Source organism: Astyanax mexicanus, chromosome 2 (assembly GCF_023375975.1).
Source record: "Astyanax mexicanus isolate ESR-SI-001 chromosome 2, AstMex3_surface, whole genome shotgun sequence".
Lineage (NCBI taxonomy): Eukaryota > Metazoa > Chordata > Actinopteri > Characiformes > Acestrorhamphidae > Astyanax > Astyanax mexicanus.
This window is the reverse complement of record NC_064409.1, coordinates 38,415,719-38,427,762: the sequence shown is the minus strand read 5'-3', so window position 1 is coordinate 38,427,762 and position 12,044 is coordinate 38,415,719. Positions and strand designations below refer to the sequence as shown.

Sequence of the window (12,044 nt, the reverse complement as noted above, 5' to 3'; positions counted from 1 at the left end):
AATCTCACCTAGCATTGGCGGTGGAGGTGAAGCTGGCCGAGCTGGAGGGTCTTTGTTCCCGTGGTGGAGACAGACAAACACAAAATGGAGAAAGAGAAAATGACAGGAGGTTAGTCAGTGATATGGACTCTGTGGTCAGTATCTGACATCATGTTCAGCAGCAGCACCCAGATCCTCCTTACCTCTCGCTCGTCTGCAGCGAGTACAACATGCTGCTCCTCGAGCTGCGGCTCGCTCAACTCTGAAAGCGAGCGGCTAGCGAGACGTGTCCTGACTTAAGACTGCGCTGTATAAATCTTTCATGGTGTGTGTGTCTGAAACAGGCAAGGTGACAGGACACAACCTTGCTGGTGCGACACCTACTCCAGTATCCATGGATACCTACGTCAACACACTGTGCTGATCAGCTTCTTTCCTCTAGCTCCGAAACCATACACACACACACACACACACACAACTCAAACACAGCGTCAGCCTTAAGTCATCATCTCACCCACATTCTGCCCACCCTTCACCCATTCACTCGCTGGACAGCACGCTCATCAAAATACAAAATACAATCATTTTACATTCAGCTGTCTCTGATCAAGTGTCTGCTGTAAGCCGTCTCACAGTATCATCTCACACACACACACACACACACACTCAACTGTACTCAGAATTAATTGTATTCCATCTGAACCAAACTACTTCTGCCTCCCTGAGCCGAGGTGATAAGCATGATAATACTATCTGATTCAGAGGCTGTTTCTATTAAAAGAACCAGATAATAGGAAGAGGAGAGAAGAGGAAAGGAGAGGAGGACACTGGAAGAGAGGCGTGAAAATATTAGAAAGATATAAAGCAGCATTAATAGTGCAGAGGAGCTCCTGCAGCACATCATACTGACACACTGAAATGCAGGAACAGCAGTCAGCACTGAAAAATGGCTCTTCTAGACTTACGAAACACATATTTTCATTTGTTTAAAATGTTCTCTCGTACAACAACAACAAGAAAAAGTACAATATCTTAGTATTAGGTCATTGTATAGGCAAGAAACTGTTATACTGCAATTGATATACTGTATTCTTGAACTAGGCACACTTAAAATCCTTAAATTTTTCCCAAAAATCGTCAGTGCTCTTTATAATCTGGTGTGCCTTGTGTATGAATTTTACCAGTCAGGTTGTAAGTAGCAGTAAAGCCACTGAGCTGAAGTACAGGGTTATACAGGAGTTTCACTTTAGGTCTCCAGCGCCGAGGCTAGTGCAGTATTAGCATTAGCCGATAACCCCGCTAAGCGCTAGCTCTTTTACCGTTCAGAGGTGAGTATTATCGGCCTGTAGCCTGCTGCTAACCCCAGCTAGCACTGCTGGAGCAGCATTAGCATAAGTCGCTAAACACACTAAGCACTCTCTTTTTCACAATGCAGAGAAGAGCATTATCAGCCTGCTGCTAACCCCAGCTAGCACTGCTGGAGCAGCATTAGCTGCTAACCACGCTAAGCACTAACTCTTTCGCCGTTCAGAGGTGAGCATATCGGACTGTAGTCTGCCCATTTACCATGTTAAAACAAGCTACGTTGGGCGGTCACAAATGCTAATGCTGCTGCACACAGCTTAAGTGTAAATAAACAGAAGCGCTTTACTCACCCAAATAAACAGTTTTAAAGAGAGAAATCTTTGTAGATTTACACCCAGTGCTCATTTGACTTTGGAAGAATGTTTTTTTTTTTTAAGAATTACAGTTAAATTTGTTTACTCAGTTTAGCTTAGATAGCAGTGTTGTACTCTTTATAATCCATTGTTATGTTTGCATAAAAAAACAACATTTTATATTTCTAAAATTTTATAAATATACAAGTGTGTTTTTATAACCATAAGAGTTTTCCTAAATTTAGTTTTAAATAATCTCAAAAATTGTCTTGCTTACAGTATCCCAATATATTGCAATATAAATAATATCACAAGTTCTTGCCAGTACACAGTAGATGTGTGAACGTTTGGTTTGATGTGTTACCTTTAGGTCCTCGGCCAGCCAGCTCTGCACAGCACTCCTATCTTTTTGTGTGCTGTGAGGGAAAGCTGGTAAGCTATGATGTAAATAGTCTGTTCACATACTGGGTTAGCATAGCTAGAAAGCTTCTGAGAGCAATTCTTTGACTTTTATACACCCAGTGCAATAGCGAAAGGCCTAACCAAAACTAGTAAAGCGAACAACCACTGAGATGATGTTTTTTGTAATGCCATCAATGATAACATGTTTCATTTATCCTTTAACACACTTGTTTTTGGGACAGATTAATAATTACAACAATTTTGGCCCTAACATCCTGCCGTGAAAAATTGAAATATTGATTACCTTCATTTTGTACAAATATCTGGAATCGTGCGAACGGGGCCTCAGTAACTAGCTGAGTGTGAGGCTTCTACCAGTACAATAAACTGGTTTGTGTCAGTAACTGGGTAGGTGTGAGGCTACCCCCAGAAAATTAAATGGAGTCAGAAAGTAAATTCATTATTACAGAGAAAATAAAAACCGTAAAAGAATCTTTTCTCATTCATTTTTCTTATATTTTACTGCTACTTGATACATAGTTTACAAAAGACAATCTTAGCTTTAGAGTTAAGTAGGAAAAATGTGGTTAATTGTGATTAGTCACAGCAAATACAGCTCTGGAACCAATTAAGAGACGACTTCAGTTTCTGAATAAGTTTCTCTCATTTTGCTATTTATAGGTATATGTTTAAATAAAATTAACATTGTTATTTTATTATTATAAACTGCGGACATTTCTCCCAAATTCCAAATAAAAATATTGTCATTAAGAGCATTTATTTGCAGCAAATGAGAAATGGCTGAAAAAACAAAAAAAGATGCCGAGCTTTTAGACCTCAAATAATGCAAAGAAAACAAGTTCATATTCATAAAGTTTTAAAAGTTCAGAAAACAATACATTAATAATAAATAACCCTGTTTTTAAATCACAGTTTCATGCATCTTAGCACGTTCTTTTCCACCAATCTTACATACTGTTTTTGGATATCTTTATGCCACTCCTGGTGCAAAAATTGGTTTGATGGCTTGTGATCATCCAGAAGTTTTCAATTGGTAAAAATCAAAGAAACTCATCATTTTTAAGTGATCACTTTTGTTTTCCAGTGCTGTAGTGTAATGATTTTTTATTGACATTTTACTTGTTTTGTTGCTTTAAGACCGTCATCACTGCCAGACTATGCAAGTTGTTGTAAACACAGCAAGCCAAGGGATGCTACCTTAGCTCATAGATGTGCCCTGGAGAAGCTCGGCACAAAGATAGCTCCCCAATGGAGCACAGCCAACAGCCAGTAACAGCTCTGTTCTGAACCGCCAACAGTGGAAAGAGGCCCCTGGGAGAAAGCACAATGGGTATACTCTAAAGACTACATCCTAGCCAATCATTCATCTCTTCATCTGTTAATTTCATCTGTTATTTATACATCAAAAACTATATATAATATAGTATATAAAATAAATATATTCTTTGTCATCTTGAACGTTGAATTTTAGCATCTTTCCCAAACAAAACATAACATTACCCTGCACTGCCTCATACCACATACTGCTAAATGGAGACAGCAATCATAATATAACCCCTGCTGTGGTTTTATTAATCAAGTTACTTAATAACTGTCAGGGATTCCTGTGTGTTGATGTAATAGTGTGCCACCACTGCAACATATCAGTGGGTGAAATTTATTCCCTAATAGATATTCCAAAACTGTGAGCGAAGCTGCTGCAGTGGACGTGTTTAGGAACCACAGAAACTTAGCCACAAAGTATCAGACCACCTAAAGTTACAAAGTGGGCTCTCCGAATGCTGAAGACCATAGTGCATAAACGTCTCCAACGCTTTGCTGACTCAATAACTGTTCCATACAGCAGACTAATCAACTAGTTGACCAGGACATCCATGATTCGCTGCAGTGGGAAACTATTGACTATTTGGATCATCAGCAATTCAAAGCAGCGTTTCACGCTAAAAGTAAGTAAAGTATATTTTTGATGACTAAACAAGACAGATGCTACAAAATGAACAAAATACTATAACGTTCCAATCACGTTTGTTCCATGTACAGGGTTTCCTGCAACAGTATGTAGGTAAGGATGCCACTTTAATTTGATTCCCCCCGCCTTGACAACAAACCAGCACTCCCTTATTAACTCACCACCAACCCCAATCCCTCACCAAACTTTTAAGAATTCTCCACACAAAACCCATCGGCCACCTTTAGTTAATAGTATTAAGCTCTATCCGGACAGGGTTAGTTTCTCAGGAGGACGCCAGTGATAAAACTCTTGCATTTGGGCTTAATTGAAAAAACAAAAGGACCAGTGAGGTTTTTTTAAATTATTTTTATTTAATGCGAGGTGACGAAACTCATGTGGATCCGGACAGGACTAAAAGTACCGCAGGACCACGGAGTTCAGCGAAAAATAGAAGGTAATTCTGCCTGTAATTTTCTCAGAGGAAAACACTGCCATGGTCGTTCCAGACGGGAATAAAATCACAGAGGACCCCCCATAAAAGAGAATTACCCCAGGACCCCCTGAGAAACCAATCCTGTCCCGATAGGGCTTTACCTTACACGGGTGCTACTTTTTCTCGGGTATTCAATTATATAAAATGTAACTGGTGACTGCCTGCCCACAATGTTGTAGGTCATAAGAGCAAGTTACCATTTTCCTTACTGGAAAGTGTGAATTCGTAATGGCTGGGTAAGATCAATTCCCAGTAGAGTGTTATTTTTAACTCGGTTTATTTAATATACACACACACTCAAAATAAGCTAATTAAACTCAGAGGGAGTCTATTCCAAAAGGCAGATTTTGCTGTGCACACAAATGCTTATGGATTTAAAATGATGTGACAAAAAATCTCCTGTAAGTATAAAATGTAGGTGTGTATATATATATATATATATATATATACATATATAAATTGCCGTTTGATATAAACGCAACAGTTATGAACGGCTACACTGTAAATTCCAGCTCACAGTTAATCAATTTAGTTACTTCAAATGTGATATTTCATATATGAAGAGGTTAAAGAACAGTTTAAACATGTAGATCAGAATTAATAAGATCAGCTAAGTAAGCTGTAATATTTTTAGTAACAAACACTGTCCTTTTAAACAATAATGAGTGTTTTTAACTTAGTCATAGTACCGATCAGCTTTCCAGCATTCCCTTTGATCTGAAAACATCAATGCATGTCTTACCGTACACACAGAAGCACACAGTGCCAGAGCCTGAGCTGTAATCTATAGCAACTAAATCACCAACCTTAAACAAACTCAAGCAATTAGAGCACTGACAACGGTCGACATCTGACACCTAGTTACAGCAAACAGTTCCGAGCAGCTAAGACCTAAAGCAAGGTCACCAGCCTCCACCCAATGGAGGCACACAATAACTGTCTATAAGATGGTGTGTGTGTGTACCTGTAAGACCAGCGGCTGTAGACAGGCTGTGAGGAAGTCTTCACAGAGTCCATGGCATGGGTGGTAGTGAGTGTGTGTATTTTGGTGTGTGTAGCTGGGTGAGGCAGCTCCACCTGTGCTCAGGTCTTTCTCCTCCTCCTCTCCTCTTCCCTGCAGTTGCCGGCTGCAGGTGAGCCCTGAGAGCTGGCAGTTGCTATGGCAACACCACCTCTCAAACATCCTTTGAACACCCAAGCTACTGCTGAGTTAAAAGCCTTTGGTGTAGAACTATGAGTGTGAAAACATTCAGCGAGCTTTCTGAAACACAGAGAAAACTTCTGTTCACATGCTAGTTTCTTCATGTTTTGCTCACCTTAATCAGCCTTTGTCTGATATGTTGCAATAAAAAGTGCAATCCTAACATAACAGCTTTAAGATCATTATAGATTTTACGATCTTTTTTCTACTGACTCATCCAGGGTTGTATCCTTTCTCATACCTTGTATATTCTATACACAAATGACTGCAGGATTCAATACCAAAATAAACATGAGCTTTTGTTACTGTGATTGCTGTTCAAAAATAAATGAACAAAAGTTGAGGACTTTGTGTAATTTATTCTAATAAATTACATAAGCTATGCCATTATCCAGAAATGGTAAAAAATGTGAAACGGCCAAAATGATCCCAAAAGTGCAGCAAAGACTCATCCAAGAGGTCAAAAGACCCCACAAAAAAATGGCCCGCATGGCAGAGTGCCAAAACGAAACCTATTGCTGCTGAGCAAAAAGAATATTGAAGCTTGTCAAAATTTTGCCAAAAAACATATCTTTATGATCCCCAAGACTTTTGGGAAAATACTCTGTGGACTGACGAGACAAAGGTTGAACTTTTGAAAGGTGTATATCCAATGACGCCTGACGTTAAAGTAAGACTGTATTTCAGAAAAAGAACATCATACCTACTGTAAAATATGGTGGTGGTAGTGTGATGATTTAAGTTTTTTTGCTGTTTCGGGACCTGGAAGACTTGTTTACTTTAGAGCAGTTTTTTCTTTAAATTCGTCTTCTTTAGCACTTTCTTCTTCCTATTATTACTGAACATATGAGACACACTTTGGCCACTTCACCACAAAATCTGAAGACAAATGGTCATCCAAACACATTTGTGTCATTATATATTTAGCTGTACATGACTCATGATCTGATTACTCAAGAAGGCAGGACTATTATGACTCTAATAACAGCTGCAGGGTGATAAAATGAAAAAAAAAAAGCTCTAATAATATAGGTTTCTGATTGTTTCTGTTGTACTGATTATTAGCTAGTTAGGCTCATCATTAGTCAAATTTTAATTGCACCCAGGGTTACGCTCAGAGGAGGGCTGACTTCCATACAAGGAAAGCACCAGAGGGAGCTCTGCAATGTTGCTGGGAGACCCGGACCTCTGGGCCTACCTGTCTGCGTATGAGGGTGCATTTCACTCACTTTTCTTTATCAGCTACCTTATGCCCTTTGGGAGTAATTAGCAACGCTGTCAAAACAAATGAAAAAGTTCCAACAGCAGTACCAAATGGTTTTTTGGGCCTATGCCAATTTTACTACAGCCACAGCACTTCTTTACATGGGCAAGACAAGAAACCCATGCAGGATGGCAGAAACTGAGATATAGAGAAGTGTGCTGTGTAGTTTATCCTGGCAATACAATGGCTTTGCTGTTTGGTTTACCACAGACACACACATACATACTTAGACTACACTGTTATAAGTAACCAGTGAACTGATCAATTCACAACTATCTGAATCCATGGCATGTTTTTGCATTAACACACAAGGTCTTAAATGAATTCCTGATCTCATTCAATGCAAAATATTTTGGTAAAAGCACCAGCAGGTTTGTGAGGCAATTTCTATAATTAGAAGCATTTCCAGTACCGGCAGTCCAATCATACCTACCAGTCAAAAGCAGCCACCTAGCAACAAAACAGCCAGCAATTACGGAATAATTACAGCCTATCAGTTGCAATAAAACACCAACATTCTCACCATTCAGGCTTTCTGACTAAAGAGTGATGCCTGGAGAGTCAGCTCCAGAATCATGATGCAGGCCTTTCAAAGAACTAGTAACCAGTTTTAGTCCATGTAAATATATGTTAAACAGGAGAGGAAATAAAAGAGAAAGATGGATTTAGTTAGCTAACATTAAGTGGAGCATGCAGTCACTTCCTGATTCCAGGTACTGTGGAGCATTCTGACAAAATATCTAAATTGTGATATAATGTATCATTTTAGTTTGTGATACATTATTGATATGTGTCATTCAATAATTTTTTTTCATCAGATATATATTTATTGAAACATAAGAGCTCTTAAACTTCCTAAACCACCCCCCGAATTTTACTTTCTAAGGTTACTGCTTCATGAATAGGGTAAACGGTAAATGCGGTGAAGGACACTGGTTTTCAAATTCTTTGAAACAAACAATAAATCCATAATTCCTGGCACTTATTTAGGAGTATTTTATACAATTTAAGTAACATCATATAGAATTTTCTTGCGATTTATCGACTTGTGACTTGTAATGTACACAGAGAAAAGCAGCAAGTCTTTTGCTAAACAAATAAACAAACAAACAATAAGGCTAAAGTTACCTTGGCTAACTTTACTATTCTAGCCCTTTACAGCTTGTATCTTTCATCTTAAAAGCATGCCACTCCATATTTTAAGTAGGCATTTTCTTTAAGCAAACCTTTCCGATGCTTCTCATAATTTCAAACTTCTGAACAAGAATCACAGTAATTTGGACTTGGAGACAAAAACACACATTGGATAAGTGCTGTTTTAGCTCCCTCTGGAATTCAACAGTGACTGGACCATACCAAGGAATGCAACGTCACCATTCATGTCTAAATAATCACAGCTGGGGAGAATCATGCTTAAATGTCAAGGATGGAGGATCCAAAAATCTCACTTATCCAATCTAGCCCTTCTCTGAGATTAGAAAAGAGACAGACACTCAATGTGAACCCACTGACATGCCTTCCCAGATCACCCCCTGAGTTGCACAGAAACTATGTCAAACATTCTTAGTCTAAAACTGTGTTACACAATATCAGCACCAGCAGGCGAATCCAAACCACATCCTGCAATTTTCATCACTTTTCATCCATCTTACATTCCATCTCTCGGCCTCAAGGAGTGGTGTTTCATGTTGGCCATGGACACGGCTGTGTCAGGGGGTGATAAGAGAAGATCAGCCAAACTCATAGTAGAACACAATGCATAAAGAAAACTATTTCTGCAAGTTGGCAATTCCTTATTGTGGGTTTCAGTTTCCCAAAAGCTTCTATTAAAAACTTACCCAGCAGTTTAACCAGGGTCTTTGTGCTAAGATGCTTTTGGGGAACTCAGCCCCGAACAGAAAGGCATCAGAACAGGAGACCAAGCTGGATCAGCTTGCTTAGCCAAACAATACAAAACACCTTTATTTTGATTCGCAGAAACTGAGCTATACATTAATTGGGAATTTATTTTTCGAGTGGTTAAAACTAGTAACTTTGTTAAATCAGAATTCTTAAGTCAGAGTTCACGAACATGATAAATGCAGACCAACATAAACAATCTGACACAAAACCAAAGCCACTCTCTGCCTTCCAAAAAGAGAATCTATCCCATCTGTCAAACAATGTAAATGACAGTAACTGTACATAACTCAATTACATAACCTAATTCCCAAAGTTCAATTTGTTCATTTTAAACAGTTATGCATCATTAATAGTGAGTGGGGAGTGGAGTTTGTAACGATAATCAAACAAGAGATAACTCCTAGGCTCTGTGTCTATGTGACGGCTATATACTGTAGTTCCTGACTACAATAGGTCACCCTTAATCTAATGTAATTTTCAAGTTATAAAGTCAAATATCAGAGGCAAAACAAAAGTAAAAAGTCAAAGTTTTAACCATTTATAAAATTGTGTGTATTTCATATGACTAAAATGTAGTTCGTATTATAAGAAAAATATAATGCCCTGCTAACTGGCCTCCCGTCCTGTGTAGTAAAACCACTCCAGATGATCCAGAACGCAGCAGCACGTCTGGTCTTCAACCAGCCAAAACGGGCACATGTCACCCCGCTGCTCATTGAGCTCCATTGGCTGCCAGTTGATGCTCGCATCAAATTCAAAGCTACAATCGCCTACAAGGTGATGACAGAACAGGCTCCTTCCTACCTGCACTCGCTCCTGAAGGCTTACGCTACCTCCCGGCCGCTGCGCTCCTCCAATGAACGTCGCCTCGCTTTGCCAAACATTCACACAAAGCAATCCAGACTGTTCTCATACAGAGTTCCCCAATGGTGGAACAAACTACCTTCCACTACCAGATCAGGAGAATCTCTCACTATCTTTAATAAACTCCTGAAGACAGAGCTCTTCAAAGAGCACTTACTCTCTTAACACCTCTAACACACTAACTACTTCTAACCTCATTTCCTTCTTCCCCTCCTTCACTCCTCTATCCTATTATTCCCCTCCTTTTATCCCTATCCAAAGTTGTTTTTACCTTTAAACTTATTTTACATTGTACTTGACTATTGTAAGTCGCTTTGGACAAAAGCGTCTGCCAAATGTAATGTAATGTAAAAAAAAAAAACTTTCCAGAGATTAGCTAGAACCAGTTTATTGTAATACCATCAGATCTACAGATCTACAGCCAGTTTATCTCTACAATTACCTCTTTTCTAGTAGAAACTACACTACACAGTACACAGTACTACACATTATGATATAGTTTTGACTGTTTCGTATAAATGTACATTCTGATACACATGCGACTCCAAGCAGTAGGTGAAGAAAAAAGTATATAGAGGTCTGAAAGAAAATAAGTCCACTTAAAAATGATGAGTTTCTTTGATTTAACTGCTTGAATTTGTGCACCAGGAGTGGCATTAAGTTATCCAAAAGCAGTGTGTAAGACTGGTGGAGGAGAACATGCCAAGAATGCATGAAATGAATGTTATTAAAAACCAGGGTTATTCCACCAAATATTGATTTCTGAACTCTTAAAACTTTATGAATATGAACTTGTTTTCTTTGCATTATTTCAGGTCTCTGCATCTTTTTGTTATTTTAGCCATTTCTCATTTTCTGCAAACAAATGATCTAAATGACAATATTATTATTTGGAATTTGGTTACAGCTTAAAACAGGAATCTAAGAATATAGAAAGAATATATACAGTTAAAATACTTATTTACAAATTCTTGCACATATACGTATTTTTACTTATGATCCACTTATATGACTGTATTGGACGTAGATATGTCATGTAACATTATATTAAAAAACAAATAAATTAGTACATAATAAATAAGGTATGGTATAGTATGGTGTAATAACCAAAAGATGCTTTGTTGTCTGAGGGCCACATCATGCTATAGAGGGTTAAAAGGGTATAATTGCTTTGTCATTATGTCAGTGGCATTTAATAGTATTAAAATGACAATAATATAGTTTATTGTAATAATTTCTGGGACGATATATCGTCCACATAACATTGTTGTCGTGACAGGCCTACAGTGCAGGTTTAGCTGTAGATTGCATGGTAATTACACAGTTGTGGTACTGAAGCAGCTAGAGGCAGGTTAGCTTAGCTAGTTAGTTAGTTAACCTATTAAACCTAGCCAAGCTAAATAACTAACTAGCTAAACTACATTTCTAGGTTATCTATCGTTGAACTAACTTAACAGTTAATCGTGAAAACACTTAGACACGCCATCATGATACACGCCCGTACACAGCCCAGGTTAGGTTAACGGTAGTTCTGTTAGCGAGGTTAGCTAGCTGCCCTGGTGTCCAGTCTCTCACTCTGTGTAAAACACATTTAACGTTACAGTGCTGTAGGTTTTTAATCTACAGGTCAGGTTCTGGTGTGCTTTTTAAACAGCCCCCAGTCCCTACGGCTCTCTGGTTTCTCTGGTTAGTTAGTTAATTAGCGGAGCGGTGAAGCTAAACTGGCTCGCTGAGCCGCATCGCTAGCCCGCTCGACCCGCCGCAGCGGCTCGGTCCGGTATTCAACAGGATTTAGTGAGAAAAGTTATCGGATCCGCTGAACAGTCCGCAGAGCGCTGAAGCGGATCCCAGCTCTAATCATAGTGAGAGTTCAGACCCAGAGAACAGCCCCATCAATAACATTTAGCAGCCTTTACCTGATATAGTAACTCATGTTTATCCGCGGTTGCTATGGCTGCCAGCTGTTTGCCCTTTCCCTCCCAGTGAGACGAACAGCAGCTCTGGGGGAGAGAGAGAAGTACCGCCGCCGCCGCCGCAGCGCAAACACGTCCCTACAACAGCGCTCCCGATTGGCCCCGGCGCCGGGAGATCCAGGACCACCGCTTACAGGGAGTCTGTTGCCAGATTAAGACATATTCCGCACGCATGGTTTATGTAATCGTTTACAGAGTGAATATTTACACTGAGGGGAAATAGCATCCCTCACACAGGCTGACTGAGGGCACGAGCTCCGCCTATAACATATCATCTGCAGTCTCTGCATTAGTACACTAAAATCTGATACATTTACAGACATCCCAAAAATATTT

General features: G+C 39.2%; 1 protein-coding gene across 4 annotated transcripts in view; it reads right to left on the bottom strand.

The window, feature by feature from the left end:
• tulp3 (TUB like protein 3) overlaps window positions 1-11,802 on the bottom strand; it is a 37,960-nt gene extending 26,158 nt beyond the window's left edge. Inside the window, exons 1-2 of one of the 4 annotated variants that reach the window (XM_015602657.3) lie at window positions 11,652-11,802; window positions 9-50 (exon numbers count right to left, since the gene is read on the bottom strand). In XM_015602657.3, the coding sequence (XP_015458143.2) occupies window positions 9-50; window positions 11,652-11,668 (59 nt within the window). In that variant the 5' untranslated portion in view covers window positions 11,669-11,802. Of the gene's footprint in view, window positions 1-8; window positions 51-182; window positions 584-5,468; window positions 5,677-11,651 lie in introns of those variants that run through there. The other 3 variants (XM_007237940.4, XM_007237939.3, XM_007237941.4) reach the window with 3 other exon arrangements.
• Window positions 11,803-12,044: the final 242 nt, after the last annotated feature.